Genomic DNA, 21,817 nt, shown 5'->3' on the forward strand with positions numbered 1-21,817 from the left:
ACAGCTAAATCTTGCTCCGTGTCCCCTGAGCTATGCAAAGCTGAGTAGCCCAGAGAGAAATTAAAAACCCAGTAAATGGCAAATCCAATGTAAGATACAAAAAGAAAATTCTATATTGTTTTTACTTCCTATTTTAGACATATAGATTTTTATTATTGTTGCTCATATTATTAGCAACAATAATAATATAATAATAATATACATTTAGTAGCAGTATTTAGTTGAGTGTTAAATACATTTGATGATGCCTTCACCATTCATGTCCCCTACTTTGCATGCCAAGTGTGCAAAGTCTGGAAGCCTTCCATAGATGGCTGTGCTTGGTGGACCCTGGTAGACAGATACACCTGTAAATCACACAACAAATTCATGAAATATGACATTTTCCTTCTCCACCTGCTCGGAATGCTTTATGCAGGGTTGTTATAATACAATGAATTGTTCTTGTCAAGAGAGCTCATTCAGCTATCTAGAAGCAGTATGATATTAAGCCCTGATACTGTGATGAATAGGATGGAAATTGAGAACCACTCTACCTTAAAGCAAATCAATGCGGAAACTGGTTCTGAGCCCCTTTTGGTGGTGACAATGAACCTATTTCAGGGAATCTCCAGAAGGCCCCCCCCAACATGTGATGGAAAAATTATGAAAATAAGACTAATGCTGTATATGACATCTTGGTACTATGGTGAGATTACATCTGAAATTTAGCCACATATTGAAAAGTAGCCGTTTGAAAAGTGTGTGTTGGAAAGCATTGTCATACTATATAGACTTTTAGGACTATCATAATGTAATTTAATTTGCCTACTTTTTTAACCTTATCAGCTGTTGGTCATACTCAGAATGAGTTCACAATGGATATATACTTTGCGTGTATCTCAGAGATGGAAAAATATCTCAGGTACAGTATCTCAGGGATGGGTAACTGTTCTGTGAAATTCCAATGAATAGAGACAGCGCAGTTAAGGTAGCAATAAAATTGAGTGTGAAGTGTGGCAGATAAACAGGCCTATGTACTGTAAATGATGTTCCCAGAGTCCATGGTCCCGTGACTACATGATATACACCAGAAATGTTATTTAGGTTGGCTAAAATGTTGTCAACCATTGGCTCCCATCATTGTGCCTCACTCAAGGTCTCAGAGGCATATTTGACCCAGACCTAGAATAGCAGGTTCCCAGGTGGCATAAAATGTTTACTCCTGCAGAGCACAGGGGGAAGACAGCATGCATAATCTTATAAGTATATTAATAATTAGCATATGATAATAAGCACTGCACATGCATATATGAAAGAATACATCAAAGTATATATGCAAATAGATCAATAGCATGTGATATGTTTCTACAGTTACTAATACATATCAAGAGATCTGCAATACAGTCCTAATAGTTTCAGTGAGTATTCTGTAGTGTGTGTTTGTGTGTGTGTGTGTGTGTGTATGTGTACGCGCGCGCATGCACGCTTAAAAACCCTTGCTCATTGGACGGGCACTGGGTACAGTGACCATGTGGATGATGATGGGTTTTTACCTAGAAGGAAGTACCGAGAAATACATTCATTTGTAATGTAAAAATATATTTTCTCGACATTAATAACCCAGTAACTCTGAATGCTCATTAAACCTACATACCTGCTTGCACCCTGTACTCTAACCTATTACATGTTGGATTAAGCATGTTTTTACATAGAATAAATAACATATACATTTATGCTTAAGGGTGAAAGGGGTTTTAATGTAGGGCAGTATGATGTGCCTTTAGAAAATTAAGGACATTCTGAACTGCATCTAATGGAGTATTTTTTCAATGGCCCCATGTGAAAAGAATGCCAAAGACTGTGTGTTCAGTAACTAGATTATCCATATAGTACCTCAAGGCCGACCATGCAAATCAGTTTAGATACAAAAATTAGTCATTTCTAAGCGTGCTAGAATACTTCACAATTTAATATTTTACTTTACACTCATGTAAATTTCCTTGACTTAGTCTCATGGTGGCTCAGGCCTTGGTACGTGAACTGGAGTGTTGTGTTTTAAAAAGCAGTTGGATGCAGGATGTATGCACTGAAAACACAAGATATGTGTGCAACATACCCTTTCAACTCACGTATATAGAGTACAAGAATTCCCAAGATTCTACATTCAGTAGAATATTGGCTGTTTCCGAATGAGGCGGGATAGATTCATAGAAAAAATTACCTATTAGGTCTAATTACATGCATTTTATTAAATATATTAAAATGGTTATACAGTGTCATAGGTAACAATATTATATAATATGTTTAGCCTTTTCATTCTGCATCTTTAAAATAATATTGGAGTGCGTACATTTAAAAGAGGCATATTTACATTAAGGGCAAAGATAAATCCCAAGAAAAATTGTATTTTTCCAGTTGTATTGCGTCTGATGCAGGTGCGACACTAAAGTTAGCAGATTGCATGGAGCATCTTATTACAAAAAACTAGAGGCAGGGGTAGCAGAAAGAGATGAGGGTTATTTTGGCGATGGAGATTAAGGCAGGGGTTTTTTTGTCATCTGTGCGAGACAAGCCATTCATCCATCCAGTTCACAGCCAAAAAAAGGCTGGTCCTAGAAATTAGCAGTTTCAGCTCAGCAGCAAAGTCGCCGGGCTGTGAAGGCAGAGAGAAATTGACTAATTAGCAATGCGCACTAAAACTTGACGGTTCCCTCTATAAGAGCGAGAGAGACTCGCTTCCCTCCCCCTCTCTCTTTTCTTTCTTCCAAAGATGTTTGAAATCGCAGTCATTTACGCTCGACAGTTTTTACAATAGCCTTGAGCCATAATTTTGCGAGTCTCTCCAGCATCCATCCCCCTGCACGGTCTCTCTCCACTGGCCATGCACGACCGTTTCTCTCCCCAACCGTGGATTTCCTATTACTCTCGTTACGACTCACTGAGCCCCAGGCCCAAGGATAATGATGTGTTGTTTCTTGGTAGCATAATTTGTCACACGTATATTTCTTCTTCTTCTTCTCTTGCAGAAAGCACAGCTCCCTCTCACACACTCACACACTTCTTGCTAATTCAAGAGAACAAATGATCAACGACAACAAATAAAATGCAAAATACTGTCTACATGAGTTCAAATCTATGATAAATTTGAGGGATCGACTATAGCCTTTAAAAAGGAGAGGATTAATTAAAAAGAAAGAACAAAGGGAAGTGAAGTCAGAATCTTGAGGACCCGAAGCTTACTTTTGTCAAGCTCTTAAGTCAGGTAAGTTTGGCTTGTGTTCTAGCTATAGCTAGCTACTCACAATGTTTAGTGGTGACAGGCGCCTTTGGAGAAGATACCGACAGGGAAACCAGATGGTAGCTCGTGTCAGATTTAAACCCAGAAACATATCCTCATGCTCCAGATATATAGGGTCATTGCTTATGGTGAAGATGTATAACCGAATGTGTTTATTTTTTGTTAATTTCTGAATTATATATTTAATAGTGCTCTAGATTCTCCAGGGCTAGATCCGAGTAACCCTAACTCCGGAACAAGGGAGTCGCAATCGCTCAGCATTAATGATTTACGGAGGGATAAACGAATTGCTTTTGTACAGCTGCTTTGTATGTGTGGGGATATGCAAACGCCTTTATTGTGTGGGTGCAGCATGGTTATCTTGAAATATATTAAGCTACTTTAATACCAAATAGCTTCGCTGTACCCGTACGGGATTGGCTTTTTTCTTTTGCCAGCAACTTAAAATGCGTAGCCAAGGAAGGTGCTGCAGTATCTCCTGTACTAGTTTATTTTGCCAGTGTCTTTTCAAGCCGCAGCGTCCATTTAAAATGGTCCTGTTTGAAAGACGACAGGACGGTTCGGTATTTGAGGACGTTAAACTAAAAAAAAGGCCATGAGAGAAGGCATAAATAATCGTTTATTTTATGTTCTTTGACAACTACAAGTGGAGTTAACAGCAGTAAATATAGGTAGAGTGCTGAATTGATGCCAAACCCGGAAGACACTTGAAGCTTATTTGAACAGAATACATGTTAATTAGACCTAATAGCTATGAATGAGGTAAAATGAAAGTATCGACACAAAAGCAATGGCTTGGCAACATTCTGAATTGAATATTATATAGCGGTTTTATAATACATGGCGAATAAACGTTTTAGCAAAACACTCTTTCCTGACCATATAAATGGACGGGAAATTACGGAAATAAAACAGTGTCGTGTTTAATTTATAGGTGGTGTTAACTGCTAAGGAAGTCATGTCCAGATCGGGTGATAGAACATCCACCTTTGACCCAACTCACAGTGATACTCTGCTGCACGGACTTAACCTCCTGTGGAGGAAGCAGCTCTTCTGCGATGTGACGCTGACTGCCCAGGGGCAGCAGTTCCACTGCCACAAAGCAGTGCTGGCCTCCTGCTCTCAGTACTTTAGATCTCTCTTCTCCAGTCATCCACTAAACAATGAGGGGATTTCTAGCAAGGACCAAGGAAGCAGCGGTACCCCTGCCTCATCTCCTGATGAGAAGCTTTTGGCAAGCCCCAGATCCATTAATAACCTGGTGCTTCAGGGCTGCTCCTCCATTGGACTGAGGCTAGTGCTTGAGTACTTATACACCGCCAACGTGACCCTCTCCCTCGACACTGTGGAAGAGGTTCTCTCTGTAAGTAAGATCCTCAACATTCCTCAGATCACCAAGCTCAGCGTTCAGTTCCTTAACGACCAGATCTCCGTGCAGAACTACAAACAAATTTGCAAGATCGCAGCGCTGCACGGATTAGACGAAACCAAGAAGCTAGCTAACAAATATCTGGTGGAGGACGTTCTGCTGCTGAACTTTGAAGAGATGTGCGCCATGTTGGACGCGCTGCCACCCCCGGTGGAATCGGAGTTGGCACTCTTCCAGATGTCGGTACTTTGGCTGGAGCATGACAGGGAAACTCGGATGCATTATGCCCCGGACCTGATGAAGAGGCTGCGTTTTGCGCTTATACCTGCCCCAGAGCTGGTGGAGAGGGTACAGTCAGTTGACTTCATGAGGAGTGACCCTGTGTGCCAGAAGTTGCTTTTGGATGCCATGAACTACCACCTGATGCCCTTCAGACAACACTGCCGGCAGAGCGTGGCCAGCAGGTGAGGATTTTGTGATTATTATTATTAAGCTTTATTGTGTTCTGTGGTTGTGGAATTTATAAATACGCATAAATTGTAATTACAACACAGTATATCGGATATTGTGTTATACTGAACCAATCAGAGATGTGTACATGTACGAAAAGACTTACCAATATTGAGTTGTTTTTTTTTAATTTTTTTTTTTACTGTTTGTCACCTTTATTTGCTTTTTTATTTGGTGATGTAGATGTACTACACTTTCATATCTAGACTGAGATTGATTTAATTATGTTGTACAAAATGTTTGATATATCTAGTCTTCTGCTTAGATGAAAGTTTAAATTCCTTTTAAAGTTTAACTGTATGAAAATGCATGACATTAATAAAAACAGGTCATAATAACAATAATAAATAAATAAATAAGATAGCGGAAATAATACACGATAAGAATAAAGATTAATGCGCTGTGTGTGCATTTAGGAGTTCAATGCATTTTCCATGGGTGTTAATCCTATAGAGGCTACAGCATATATGTTTCAAGATGACAGTGAAGTGAAGTGGAACATTTGGTCTCACCTCATGGCATTTTGGCTTTCACTTTGAGTGAAGCATTAAAATAGTATTACATTTCATTCTTACACATAGACAGGCTGATAGTGGAATGTAAGAATAAAAAGAAAAAAACAATATTGTTTTACTTAATCTTCCACAAATCACTATAAGGGATATAATGGATGCAATCCAGTAATAATTATGGTATATTCTGTGTTCATATTGTCAGAAGTGAATACAGCATAAATATGTGTATTTAACAGTTACAGCATTACCAACACATTTGCAAACCATTTTAGAGATATTGGCATGTTCAGGGGTAGGATTTTGTGTAGCCCTCAGCAAAATTAAAGCACTTTTTAGAAGAAGGCAGGCCAATCAACCTAAGCTTTCTTAATATGATCACAAATATAGGACACAATATTGAAATGTAGAAGTGTCTTCAAAATAGTTCTGTGTAACACTAAGAGAAATGGTCTTGCTAAAAATTTAATTAATGCGTTTCAAGCAGTATGCAGAAGGCAATTAACCATTTTTTCTTAAAAATGGACAATAATTTCTAAAGGTCAGTAAAGATTCAATGCATACACTTACCCATGAAACACTTGGTGACTGATGTCATGCCACGGTATGTACAGGGATGGCATTTTCACTGCATAGGTTAACACCTGGAAAAAAGTGTCCATGATTAGGTAATCAGATAATTCATCCATATTCACTTGGTAACAGGTGAAAAACTTCAAAAGGCACCCAGTGAGAAAGTTGGTAGCCTAAATAGACATTACATTTTTGAATGAATCCTGTGCAACAAAACTTAACAATTGAACAGAATGTATAGGCCATATCAATTGCCAAAGTTTAGAGATTTTCATATGATATTACGCCAGTTTTTACTAGTTTCTAAATTCAGGGATAGAAACTTGCTGTCCTTTGGGCTGTCCGAACACCTTTGGGCTGTCCGAACATTCGTTGTGGTATAGGGTGAGGGAAAAGTTATTATTTCCAAAAAGTATAGTCCATTATATATTTAAAAACAATTACTGTAATTGTAATATTTTTTCCAAAAAAAAATGCCTATGTGACTTTACCAGTATATTGACAGTAGACAGTACCAGTAGATTTACCAGTAGAGTCTGTTAGAGGAGGGTTTCTCATTTATTCACAAGCCGAGAGCCAAATTCACTAGCCTTTTCTTTTAAAATTAAGCAAGTAAATGGAGGATTTCTTTGTGAAAAATGAGGACCATATGAACAAGGCTTTTTGGAACCCTGCTTCCTTTAATCAGGATCTTCAAACTTAAATGACTTATCTGTCATACATATAATCTGTTGTTGACAACTTTTGGTATTGTTAGATGCAAAAATTCTTATTTATTTGTTTTCTGCTAGTGTTAGATGTGAGTATTTGGGATCCATCCATTTACCTTATTGTTGTTTTCCCTTTACACTTGGAGTATAATGAGGTTTTAAATAATGCATTTCTAAGTATTTTATCAGCTCAGAGAGCTGACAGATGGTGGGCAGAAATATAGCGGGGTAGAAATACAATGGTTTCCTAAGGGAGGATGTTTGCGCTGGAAGAATTAAAGGTGAGATAAGAGTGGTGGTATAACAGGGACCAGCATAGTGTGGGAGCACCATACTACTACAATGTTTTATTTTTCTCTCATTTTTGAAATGTATTTGCAAACAATATCTTGCAAGTACAAGCGGATAACCAAACCATCACAAATATCGATGCATAGTTTAAGAGGAATCATAACCTTTTGTTTTGCTGATCTCATGAGAAGCTTGTCCACAAGGTGAAAACATAATAGTAGGTACATAAAAGCCATCATGGTTTTGTTTTGTTTAGCCCTCCAAAATTATTCATAACCCCAATAAAGATGAATACTGCAAATTTTAACAATTACTTGGTTGATTTTGAAGTATTCCTTGGATCTTTATTTTGCTGAAAGATCAGGCCACTGCAGCCAAGTTTGAACTTGGCAAAATGAGGTTTGTGGTAATTTCATTTATTTTAACAAGAACCCCAGGATTAAGAGCTAAAAAAACAACAACTTCATAGCATAGAGCTGAGTGATAAAACGATCTTGATAATCATCATGATAAAAAACACCACAGCAACAATAACCTTTGAATTATTTTTATAGTCATAATTTTGTATACAGTTGTCATACAACAGTGCATTGTGCTCATATATCAATGATAAAAAATGACCACACCTCTTCAGAAAGAAAAACCCCAAGATGAGCTGGTTTGAGAGTGACTACGAGGAGAGTGCAGCCTCCAAAAATGGGAAAAATTTTGGGAGTAACTTTATGAGGTACTGTAGCAGCATAACAAAATGAAAACAATATTACCTTCTTTTGTACAATGAAACATGCATTTTAATTCATTATGTCAGATTCAGGTTAATTTACTCTTTACCAGTGCTAGATGCAGTCCAAGATAATTCGGAGCCGCCTGCATGTCTACAGACTACTGCATCTCTTTCAGTTTAGTTTATGAGACTGTAAGGACCATCTCTATACTTGCTTTGACCTCGCAGTTTGTCCTGTATCCTGCTGTTTTTCTTGATCAAGCTTTCAGTTTCTTTGTAATTGACTCATATTGGCTACATTAATTTACATACATTTATGATGTATCTTAGGCTACAGTTTGTAATAATTTTTATTATTATTTTGCAATGTATTTTTGAGAATGTAAGAATGAAGTTTTTGCAAGCAGTTGATAACTACAGACAAGTTATTATCATGCTGCATCTTATTAGATTGCATCTTTCCAAAATAAAAGATTTGATTTAAAAAATATATATATAAGAAATTGGGGTTATAGCTTTTTTGCTTACTGGTTATTGACTTATAAAGCTATGTGCAGCAACAGCACGAAAGCCTTAAGGCTAGCACAAAGCAAGTAACCATTCCAAAAATTATTCAAAATTAGAATGTGTGTATTTTGACTTCATTTTTCAGTATGAACAGCATGAATCTATGGATCCATCCTGCCTTGTGTCAGTGGTGTAGGCTGTTCGTGGTTGTGTAGTGGTGTGGGGAATGCTTTTTTGGCACACATTAGGTCCCTTAATATCACTTGAATGCCACAGCATACCTACACATTATTGCTGACCATGTGCATCCCTTTATGGCCACAGTCTACCCTTTTTCAAATGGATACTTCCAGCAGGATAAAGTCATGCCACAAAGCACTTGTCTCATGCTGGTTCCACTAACTTGACAGTGACTTCAGTTTACTCCATGGCCTGCACAGTCTCTAGATCTCAATCCATTAGAGCACCTTTGGGATGAGATGCAATGGGAGGTTCGCAGTATGAATATGTGACCAAAAAATCTGCAGGAACTGTGCAATGCAATTGCATCAAGAATGTTTTCAGCACCTAGTTGAATCTATGCCACAAAGAAGGTAGACTGCTCTGGAGGCAAAAGTGGTCCTACCTGGTACTAGATAGGTGTACATAATAAAGTGGCCAATGAGTGTGTGTATGTGCAGTCTGTAATTATTTGGACTGTGATACAAGCTCACTTTTTGTGGTTTTTTATACATAGTTCCCCCATTTAATTTTGTTTATGACTAACATACCTACAGTACTCATGGAGTGCATTTTTCACATACTTTCAGTGTTTGGCTCTAGAGATGAAGTTAATCTTCTCGGCTGGTTTGGTTTCTGCTGTCATTTTGTTTTTTCTATGCCAAATTATGAATAACCCTCCTTCGCTTCTTCAAAAGGTAAACTATTTTTTAATTTTATTACAGCAGAAAGCTCCACCTATTTTGTTTATACAAACCTTTTCAACGTTCACAGCAACCATCCTTATTGTAGGCTATGTGCAGTGTCTTCTTAATTGATTGTTCAGTACTTCACCATTCAACCAACTCACTATGTAGACATTTGTGGTATTGTATGTTGTATAGCACACATTTAGTGTGAAATAATTTACTGCATAAAACAGTTGCTTCAGGTGTGTTATTCAATGGATGTAAGAGGGTTAATGTTTCCATATTTATTTAAATTTATTGAACAACTGAGATTTCATGGTTGCAAAATGTAGGTCTATATACAACGTAAAAGATAGAATAACAAATAAAATATTATTTGACAAAAATTAATTTACTTTTTATTGTTTATAATTCTGTATTGAGACAGATTACCCTGTAATTCTATCTGCTGCTTTAAAAAGTATTTATTTTTTACCATTTTGGGATTTTTAAGCTTTAACATCACATTTTAGCATCTCAATTGTTTCATATATGTTTAGGCTTTCTTAACTCCATGAATTCATTACCTTGCAGTTATTTACTCTACAAAGTCATTTTTGACATTGGACAATTGCTTATGTTTTTTGTTTTTTTTTGTGGGGGGTGCGTTTTCCAAGAGAAACTTTTAACATAATATTCCTAAGCAAAGTTCAGCAATATGGTTCTGAACTTTGCTATTGCTAAATCGAGTAATAGCATAGATAAGTTGCATTAAAATAATTTTTTTTAATTCAAAAAATTATTTTTTACTAGTATTTAAAAAAATCTGGCATCTCCAATCCCACCCAAATTTGGAATTCCCAATTTATGAACTGCATATAGGCTTGCTCATATACGGAGTCAGCTGCTGGCTTGGGAGAGTGAAGACAATCCACGGTTCTCCTCCAAAACACAAACCTGCCAGCCAGCTGCGTCTTTTCACACTGCAGCTGCAAGCACAGAGTTGGGGTGGAGGAGACAAATTCATACGTATGCGCAGGTAGCTAGCCACGGGTACGCGGACAGCCAACAGGAGCACAGACAATGCTATATCCCTACCGACTGTTTCCCTCCGTTGAGTGACATGAAGCCATTTATGTGCTGTGGGGCTGTCGGCCACAGTCAGCAGTGACAAAAGTAGGATTCGACCCGAGACTGTGGTGGTAACTTTTACCTAGCGAGCTACTCAGCAGCCCTGACTCATACAGTGTTTTGATTTCTACAAAATATTTGTTCAGTATATGGATAATCATCGTAATTCTTTTAATTTTATTAGTTTTTGTAATATACCATTAAGTGTCACTGTTCTCTTCTCTATATTTAAATGACTCGCTATATTTATATTATAAAAGTTAAAAATTTAGTGTAAAAAAATGTATGGATAGGTTAAAAGTTAGTTTAGAATTTCTATGTGATAACACAATGTGGGTATTGTACATCCATATAACAGTACAATTAATGGGTCCTTTCTTTTACATTTTACATTTCCATTGTATACCTGACCCTTCTGCAATGCATATGTGTAATTTTTTCAGTAACAAAAAAAAAAAAATTATATAGTGAAGACCCCTACACACTGCAGTGTGCAGTTCCTGAGTCTTGATATTTTGTTTTATTATGTTTTCTGCCAGTACAGTGGCCTTGCAAATTGTTTCATTCTTTATTTGAGGTTAAAAAAACGTCCCTAACCCCTGGATTACATCAAAAGATCAATCTTGATATTTCTATATTCATTAGGCTATGAATTTTCATAAAACACTTATACACACATTTCCCAGCAGCTAACTGTAAGCTGGTTGACTTGGAGACAGTTTCATTTCCATGGAAAGCATGCATCATATGCTACAACTCAAAGGGGTATTTTGCTCAAGAGGGGCAAATGGGCTGGTACTCCAGCACCATAAGCACCATGTGTGTGCATGTGCCAGGCTGGACACAGGACTGGGCCTTGCACACTCTGCATGTTTCCCTCACCTATTGCAGCATGCAGTGCATTCCAGCAATACACCTGTGGTATGAACGCAACTAAATTGTTGCACAGTTAGGGTCACAGTTTCACAGTCAGAAATCTCAGAAAGGTTCAAAGGTTTGTGGCCCACCCTTTGTGGTTGGCCCCGACAAGGCTGTTTGCAGCTACATTTATTATTAATATTATTATTATTATGGGACCATAACACTTGATCACATTTTTCTAATGAAACTTAAATGAAGGAGCCTTAATGAGGTAGCAGTAAGCTGATTTCAATCCTACCTGACTAGCAGAGCATGGATGTGTAATGTCTGCGATGTGGTATCAGAGGCTACAGTGATAAACTATTGAGTGCCTCATGGGTCTATACTGGGTCATCTCTTATTTCTGGTAAAAATGATATGGCAGCTGTACTGAAGTGCAAACTTCTCTATGCTGATGACTCAGTTTTACTTGTGTCGAAGAGAAACCCAGGTGATATTAAAGACAAATAAAAGCTATTTGGTTGATAACCAGCTTTCTTTACATTTGGGAGTTTATATTGTTTGGCACAAAGCATAGATTACAGAATCTGTGTATCCCAGCAGCTTAGAAACAGCATTTTCAGTATTTTCTTGTCCTGACTGCTGTTCTTGTGGTCTATGGCCTGAGCACCTGCTCATGTAAAGGCTGTGGACATTATTATTTGTTGTTTGATGGATTTTGATATCGGGTATAGTATTTTTGAGGGTTTCTTTATTTTCAGTATTTTCTGAGGATGTGCTTCTTACTGGAAATATTTAAAATGATTAAATTTGATTGTTTTATTGTCTGCTGTATGCCATTTGATGTTTTTGTCTTGACACTGAGGACTACATTGGAAATAAGTGTTACTAATACTTTTTTGTGCCATCATCTGGGCATAACTTGCATCCAAAAATGCTGTGTTTCTCCACTGCACCTTTGTATAATTTATCTCTCAATTTTACTATTATAAAAATGTAAACGATTCCACCCTTTTACAAAGTGGACTCATCTGTTTAACTGGAACTAAGGAAACACATTTTATTACAGCACCTTCAATCCTCTTTCTGCACATTGTATTTCCTAATTTTACACAGGGATCAACAAAGTTTTGGTGACTCTGGCACAGATGTTCTACAATGTACATTTAGCCTGCTCCAAGATACCCTGTTGACCAGATCTCCAAGGTCTCCATGACTTGGCCAATGGTCTTTATCTCCTCCTACATCTTTTTTACCGTGATTATAATCATCAAAACGTTGAATAAAAATACTAAACTATTAACATTTCTATCAGTGAGTAACAAACTAAGGTATGCAATATGAGCAGGATGGAATTGTTTTATGAAATCAAGATGCTGCCCTAGTCAAAGGGAAGAAACTTTCTCCAGAATACATTGTGTAAGTTGAGCAGGGGGCATGTCTGATACCTCTGGATGTTGACTCTCTTAAATTTGACTGGTTATATCATTGAGATTAATGATTGAAAATGACAGTAGAAATTTTATAACTGGCTGAGAAAATATGTCCAAAAAATAAAAAAGAATAGCTATTTATTTGTATTAATGGATGCAATATATACTTTGAAATGCCTCATTAGCCGTGGAGCTATTAGCACTGGCATATTGAGTATCAGATGGAGTAACTGCAAAACAAAAAATAAAATTATAACAGCAGATAGCAATACTCAGGATTCACAGTACTTTATCTGGCAACACAACATGCTTTACCAATATACCCGAAATGTTTTTTGGCCAATAACAATAGAGGACCTCTAAGATAGGCATTATTATTATCATAGTTTTTTTTTAAGTTGATGTGCAATACTGTCCAGTGTTATTGTGCAGTTTCAATGAATTACTTTACCCAAATATTTGTCTCCAATTACAATAGTGGTGCCATTTCAATTTAAATATCTTTACGAAAAAGGGCATTATGGGTGTGAAAGAAAACAATATATCATAAAATGGCTGAACTTCTTTCCAAGCACTGTTATGAAAATATTTTTTTTTAAATTCAAACAATGTGAATAGTTGCACATTTGCCAGGAAGTTGATACAAGTGCATTTTGTCCCAACACAATGAGAAAAATGGTGACGAAGGCAAAGAAGAACCCAAGGATTACAGTTCAAGAACTGCAGAGTTTTCTGCATCTTGGGGTCACCAAGTCTCAAAATCAATCATAAAAGCCATCTGCATTCCAACAAGCTCTTTCATAGGTCTTTAGGATAAAAATGGCAGACCCTGCACACACCAGACACCAAGAAGCACAAGGCCCAGATGCAAGGTTCAGATTCCTCAGATGGCAACAGCAGATGCCAACCCAGGAATGTCCAGCACGAAAGATCTTTACTGGCTAATGTTAAAACAACTCAAGGCCCTAAGTAAAGAAAGTGGGTGGCAGTGTAGTGTACTGGGTAGGAATTGGTTTTGTAACCTAAGGTCACAGGTCCGATTTGAGTAGGACACTGCCGTTGTACCCTTGAGCATGGTACTTAACCTGTATTGCTTCAGTATATATCGAACTGTATAAATGGATGCAATATAAATGCCATGTAAAAAAAGCTGAGTAATTCATTCTGGATAAGAATGGTTGAGAGCGAGAAGGCAAAGATGGCTCTGATTGGATGATGTATGGAAGGGTCAGACAGGGACTGTCTTATCTGAAACCTGACAAATTTACATATTAAATTTGGCTTATGTTGTTGGAAGCAGGGCTAATCACTATGATATTATTATCAAAAGATTCACTGTTTTATGGTCCTTCCAAAGAGTCCTTATAAGAACATGTTCGGAGGTAAACTAACTCAGCTTTTGAATATCTCGTATAAAAAACTAGTTTATTTCTGCTTCTTACGACTGGGAGATATTTTATAGACAAATAATTATAAAATCCCACCAGTTGCAATCTCCACCTTCAGGCGAAATATTTTCCATGTAACAAAACCAAAACATACCGAGTTGGTTTCCACTTTAGACTGGAACTGCTTCCATAAAAATGAATATGATTTTAACTAACATGACTTAACCATCATTATCTATATAGACATTAAGATTTTCACTCAGAGATTTCAAATAAAAAAATTTTAAATTAAAAAATGCCATATGCAATGCATTTTTACACTGGCATTTTTGCACTAAATTTGTTGTAATATTGATTCAGTGTGTTTGCATTCTGAAATCTCTCCTCTATATGCTATTTTCCGGTGGTTCTTGGCAAATATTCAAATATAATGGCGCATGCACAGGAACTTGCGTGCCAAATGCGAAAGGGCAAATCCAAAATGCATCAAATGTTTAAATGTTCCTCACTATTACCGTATCTAATGACGTGGTTGGTTGTCTCTAGGCAGTCTTCTTTCTGCAAATATGGTACCGCTGGATTATCTTCTAGATAGAAAAACATGCGCTTCAGTAAGAACTTGAGTAATCGCTTATATTACTAGGAGCTTATAAATAAGCATGTATTAATAGCTCAGTTTTGAATGCAATTCTGGTATTTGGCGTGTGAAAATGAACTTTTGCGCCCACCAATCAGCACAGCTGTCGCTAAATCCACCAAAACTAAAAAAAAATGAAGGATAGCCACTTTAATAAAAGTTAAACTGTTCCAGAAGTAGCCATACATGCCCAAGGCATGACACTACCTTCTGAAGATGAGGTGGTATTCTATGGATCAAACACTTGGTAGAGGTTTATTTTGTTCTCACCTGACCATAAAACATTGTTTCAGAACTCTTCTGGCTCATTTCCGTATTTTTTGTGAATTCTTTAAATATGAAATCTTTAAAGTCTTGCTGTTGATGAAAGGTTTGCAGTGTAGACTCCATAATTCTACTCTCAAAGTACTGTGTACGGTGGCTTGTTTTCACCCCTGCCCTCTGGAGACTTCTGGAGATGTCACTCACTGTTGTTTTAGGGTTATTCTTCACAGCTCTTAGGATTCATTTGTAATCAGATGCACTTGTCACCTGAATAAAAGTTGCTCTTCTGTTTTTTCTTACATATTGCACTAATGCACAAGCATCACAATCATTGAATGTGCACTTTCGACCACAATTTCCAATCCTATTTACTGATGTCTTTCCCATAGATATGAATGCAGATGTCACTAGCCAATTGAGCAGTCTTTGTGACTGAAGCTCCTGCCATCTCTGCCCTAATAATGACACCTCTTTCAAAGTCACGTACTGTAGATATTTTCCTCTTTCCATCTTGATCCCAGATCAAGGTCAACTGGACCTGCTCAGCATTTTTTTACATGCGGCAGGGCATGATAGGATGTTAATTGCTTAATTGTATTATGCAGTGCACCTGTATTGAAGAATCTGCATTCAATATGTTTTTCCACTAAATTATTCAGGTTTATCCTTTATTGTGTCACCTGTCTGTATATTGCTGGTCGCTTCTAGAAATAGTAGCAACCTTGACTATATCTAAAACATTGATCTGTGGCTATAAGTTTTGCGCTTTCACCTTATATTGTCCCATTGAACTTAGAATTATTATAACTCTGTCTGCTTGAAGTTTATTCTTCTTGACTGATTTTAAACTTTTTCACCAATTCAGCATGTCCCACGATAACACAGACACCAAACTTGTCTTTTCTAGTCAGTTCATTTTGTGAATGACTGTATCAATTTGTCAGCACTTTAAAAGAAATCACCCAGGCGGGTAAAGCACTTAGGATAAATACAATTGAACTTTTAAGATATGAAAACATTAGGAATGGAGTTGTTCAGATGTCTGAAATGATTGTAACTTTGAAAGTTGTTAAAAACACAAATTTCCACATTTAAATCATTTGATGGGAATCATATGCATAAATTAAGGTAGATTTATTGTTTTAAATAGGTTACTCTCATGTAGCTATACTGTATGCAATCATTAATTTAATACCAATAATCAGACTAGCTTTCAGGAGCTCATCAGTATAGATATTAACTTTACAACCAATTAATTTCATTTTCAGTGACCTGATATGCAGTTTTGTTTTGTTCTCCCCCTTCTGTATATAAAACTGAATTTTATAATATTTTTAAAACACGCTCCTTTGTATAACGTATTAGCTTTTCAAGTTTTTCCCCAAAAAGAGGACAAGGGACTCATTTTAATGTATATAATGTGTTTTTGCAGTGATAATTTGCAGTTGCTAAATTGTAATTGGGGATGCTACACCTGGTTTCCTAACCTGCTCAACAGCAGCATAGACACCTAAATGTATTTCTGTTCAATTATAGCATAAGAATATATAATAAGGAGACCTGGCTAATCAGTCTATCTAGATTCATAATTTTGTTTTGAGAAAACTCTATGCGTGACAAATTATTGATATAAAATTATGCTAATTTACAACTGAATTTGGGACCAAATTTTATCTGGTAAGAATGCTATCTGTTCAGAGTTGAATTAACACTGGATATTTTGCTGTGTAAATAAGCCATATTTCAAAGTGATGTTTCCATGTTTTCCTACATAAATTCAAGTGTCTTGTTGGTGTTGGAGTTGTAGCAGATATTGGATTAGACTCACAATGTTCTCTGATCAGTCAACCTCACAATATACAACATATTGTACCAAATAAACTTTAACATTCTGTTAAATTGAAGGCAAAAAAGCATGCTTTTTCTTTCCATGATGGACTGAATTAAGTGAGTAAATGCACCAGTATTTCACTCGTAGGCTGTTCGCATAGCAGGCAACTGCCCGTTGATTTTTTTAAACTTCAAGCACTAGTTACTGTTACTACAGTTGTGCATGTTATTTCAATCTTTTTCCACTGCTGCACATAATATCTATTTAGTAATTTAATTTTAAAAAAACTCCGCAATTTCTTCTGCTTTTTCCTGTTTTCCATGATTTTCAACACCAGCTTTGCCGTGACTACTGCGAGACACCCATCTTTTCTGATCAGTAATCTGTAGTATAATCCCTTAGAATTCACCTGAAATTTCACAGCTGTTCTTTCTGGGTTCTGTAAATTGAATTTGCCGAGGCTAGCCAGCGAAGCAAGAATTTTCTGGCAATCTTTGGATATCTTTGTTGGGCTAAATCAGCTAGTTGTGGAGGTTTGAGCAAACAGCTAGTCCACTAAGCTCAACACAGTTCGGTAGTTAGTTGACTGTAGGCTAGACTTCATATCACCATAAATGGAAATGTTCAGCAGAATTTTATATTTTATAGTTTGGGTTTCATATACATTTTGTTGGTTAATTTTCAGGTCCATGTTTGTGGTGATTAGTTATCTAAAGCCTTTGCAGTGTGTGTGTGTGTGTGTAGTCTGCCGTAGGTTTGCTATGTGCTTCAGAGCTCGCATACAATTGGTTCTTGGCCCACCCAATTTTTTTCATGGCCGACCCAAATATTGATTTCTGGCTACGCCCCTGGGTTGCAGTCAGCATTACTGTAAAATGTGAAAAAGTTTTAGGAAATAGGAGTTTTTGATGTTGAGCATTACCCTTGGGAAAAAATAAAGTTTTTAAAGAAGCTCAGTCCAGTTTAATGTGGCCTCTCAACAATAGTTATACCTGAAAAGAAAGAATGGAGAGGTATGTGAGGGGCAATAAATGACAAATATAATGAAATTTCCATATAAACTGGCAAATGTATGTTAAAATATTGCTGCATTTACTTTCGAGGAGTAGCCTTTCTAGTAGGAGAAGTGACATTTACAATCCATGTCAAGCTTGCTGAACACGGTTGTGTGAGAGGGCTGGGCAATGTGCATGCACCGCATGAGATGATCCTCTGTGAAGCAGCTGTGGTGGTTTCTCTTAATCACATTTATTTCAGAAAATCCAGGTTTCTAAATGTAGATCGATCTGAACACAGTCATCACAAAAATGGCAAGCTTATGGCTGTTCTTATACTGTTGAGCATTGTGAGCCCAAAATGCACCAAGTTCCACATCCTTGGATTTTACCATAAGCGCATCAGGGCTCTGATTCTGCACCATCTCCAGCTGAAATGCAGCCTCATCAATCGCTGGGAGCAATGTCTTTGCCACAGCCGAACAAGGTTCGTTAGCTGCAACCAGCAAAGTATTTCAGATGAACAGAAGCACTTTCTTAGAAATTTTGAAGCTGTTGAATCACTTCTGAAGTTTTCAGCCAGATTTCACTGGGTGGCAGTATAGTATAATGGGTAGGGAACTGGTCTTGTAACCTAAAGGTCACAGGTTCCATTCTTGGGTATCCTTGAGCAGGGTACTTAATCAAGTAGATGAGTACTCAACAGCAGATTTTTAATCGCTTCTAGAAGTTAAAAAAAGTAACTGCTAACATCGCATTGGTCATGTATCTGTGTGGCACATAGGTTTTTATGTGTATTTTCCCACTCATGTATGTGATATGTACTGTTACCCCCCCCGTCCCCCTGTCTCTCTCTCTCTCTGCCTTGTAATGACAGCATCCACAGCAGGGTAGGGTAGTGGCATGTAAAGTTCAGGAGCTGCGTTGCTTCAGTATATATTCCAGCTGCATAAATGGACACGATGCAAATTCTATGTAAAAGTTGTGTAAGTCGCTCTGGATAAGTCTGCCAAATGCCTGTGATATAATATAATGTAATATCTCAGAAAATACTCCATTGTAGAGATAGCAGTCATACTTGTAATATAGAAAATTATAGCTTTTGCCCAGTTAAATCTGGCCAAAATATGTTGAGATTCCATTGAAAACCACTTACTTTCTCAACAACGTCAATGACGCTATATCCATCACCCTGTACCTGCAGGTTGAGCATATTCAGATGGTGAGTGATGTCTCATTGAAGGGCAACTCGTGCCATTGAACACTGATCTTCCAAGAATGCAAGAATGGTAGCTGAGTTAGTCGTCTTCTGGCCTGAAAGAAATTTCATTACATCTTTTTGTGGGGCAAAAAAGCTGTAAAGTGAACTATCACTCTACTATCACTCTACTCACGGACTACGATGAATACAATAAAATGGAGCCTACCAAGTTGATGCTTGTTCTTCTTGTCTCCATAGTAATTAAAGCCCTATAGATCTTCTTTACTGTCAATTGCCAATTTATGTGAAGGTATAGAATTTGGATATGCATTTTAGTATATGGATATCTCACAGCACTCGTTAGTAGCAGTTCTAGGTGAAATACAAGTTTTAATCTGTACAGATCATGTTGTGGAGATAAACTAGTGGCCCTACTCATATCATATTTGATGTGGCCACATACCATGTTACACCAGGTAGGGTCACAGACCTAATCAAATATATTTCTGTGCCAGGTGTAAACAGGGTCAAAGTTTAAGAGCAAATTAATGTTCTGTTCAAAAAGATTTAAGGCTTTATTTAAACATATACTGCAGCTACCAATAAAGTGCATTCTGCAACCTTGCAATTCAGAATTTAAGAGAAGTACAAAGTAATTATAAGGTACTAAAATAAAGATAATGGCACATATGGTTCAGTGCATTATAGCCTATTTGACATTTCATACTTTCATTTGGTTAGTCTGTTCTTACCATGAATTGACATTGTGCTGTGAGCACATGATTTGGGTGAAAATGACAAAAAACCTTCTAGTTATGTCTTCCTGTGTACAGTGCACTAGCTGGACATGGCAGCATAGCACTAAAAGGTTGCTTCTTTGATTGTCAGAATGTTCTAATATATTGCATTAATTTAACACAAAATATCATTGATTACACCCAATGGATTATAATTGGTCTTTCTTCATCTAATACAGCTGAAATTTATTTTGTTAGCAGGATAAACCCCTTGAGATGTCACATCTCATTTTCAGGGGGGTCCCAATATCTCATGAATTTCAGAGACCATTACATTGTTCTATATTCAGCAGGATTGGCTGAAGAGACTTATAGTGGATTTTTACTTATTTTTTTCAAAATCTTATGTGTGTACGTGTACTTGGTAAAAATGTTACTCAAATGCTGTCTTAACATTTAACGTCATTTTCATCATTTAAAAATGTAAATGTACACAAAAAGGAAACATTGAAGGAAAAATGGACAGCCACTCAGGCACCATATTTAGTCTAGCATGTCATGTTGGAATGTGTTTGCAGCAGTGTCTCCAAACCACATCATTCTGGTGTGTTCAGGATCATTAGTGAAGCCATGCATATTAATGGAGGTGCAGCAGACTGAGGACTTTGCCTGTGAGCGCTGTGTGGGGTACCACTGGAGTTCTAGCTTTTTAAAAATTTCTCACATTTCAGTTTAGAGGTAGCCTCTCTCTGAATAATTTTGAATGTCATTGTGTCAATATGGGGACCAGTGTTCAACGGTTAACTGAGACCTTGAATCAGTTGCTTAAAAGATACATTCAACTCATTTTGTCATTCATGGTTTGAATTGTCTCTTCAACTGCATTGATTTTTTTGTATTATTTAATAATTGTGGTATTTCAACAAAATTCTATTCTGTTATGACCACTGTATGTACAGAATCATTGTGACTTGTGATCATAAATCAGACTCCATATACAGTGAGCTCTATAACATTTGGGACAAGTACTTTTTTTTCATACACTTTGGTTTCACCATGACAGAATTACAGTGCTTCAGGGCACCATAATGTTTGGGACATATCAGTGTCATGTAAATTAAAGTAGTCATGCTTAGTACTTTGTTGCATATCCTTTACATGCAATGCCTGCTTGAAATCTGTGACCCATAGACATCACCAGATGCTGCGTATATTCTCTGGTGATGCTCTGCCATGCCTGTACTGCAGCCATCTTCAACCTCTGCTTTTTTCAGGGGATAGTTGCCTGTTTTTTTTCTGAATAAGAAATGTAGGTTTAATTGGATTCACATCAGGTTAATGACTTAGGCAGTCAAGAATTTTTCAGTTATTTGGCTTAAATACTCCATGGTTGCTTTAGCACTATGTTTGGCATCACTGTCTTGCTGTAGGATGAAGCAACGTCCAATGAGTTTGGAGGCATTTGCTTAAACTTGAGCAGATAGGATGCTTCTATACACTTCAGAATTAATTCTACTGCTGCTGTCAGCAGTTATATCATCATTGAAGACAAGTGAGCCAGTACCTGTAGCAGCCATACACACCCAGACCATAACACTCCTGCCACCATGTTTCACACATGACATGGGGTGCTTTGGATCTTTGGAAGTTTGTTTTTGACTCCACACTTTGGTCTTGCCATCAGTCTGATCCAAGTGAATCATGGTCTCATTTGTCCACAAGACCCTTTTGCAGAACTCTGCAGTCTCTTTTGGCTACCTTTTAGCAAACTGTAATCTGGGCATCCAGTTTTTGTGGCTAACTAGTGGTTTTCATCTTGCTGTGTAGCTTATGTAGTTCTGTTTGTGTCTTCTGTGTACAGTAGTAACTGACACATTCACACCTGCCTCCTGATGAACTGTTGGACAGTTGAGTTGTTGACGGTGAGAATAATTCAGTCATCAACTGTAGAGGTCATACTTAGCCTACCAGAACCC

The 21,817-nt window shown here is 37.2% G+C and overlaps 1 protein-coding gene across 1 annotated transcript in view; it reads left to right on the forward strand.

The window, feature by feature from the left end:
* The first annotated feature begins 2,861 nt into the window (after positions 1-2,861).
* klhl14 (kelch-like family member 14) overlaps positions 2,862-21,817 on the forward strand; it is a 46,690-nt gene continuing 27,734 nt past the window's right edge. The window contains exons 1-2 of the mRNA XM_064347081.1: positions 2,862-3,244; positions 4,215-5,113. Of these exons, the coding sequence (XP_064203151.1) occupies positions 4,239-5,113 (875 nt within the window). The 5' untranslated portion in view covers positions 2,862-3,244; positions 4,215-4,238. The remainder of the gene's footprint in view (positions 3,245-4,214; positions 5,114-21,817) is intronic.

The sequence above is a fragment of the Anguilla rostrata genome, chromosome 8 (genome assembly GCF_018555375.3).
Source record: "Anguilla rostrata isolate EN2019 chromosome 8, ASM1855537v3, whole genome shotgun sequence".
Classification (NCBI taxonomy): Eukaryota; Metazoa; Chordata; class Actinopteri; order Anguilliformes; family Anguillidae; genus Anguilla; species Anguilla rostrata.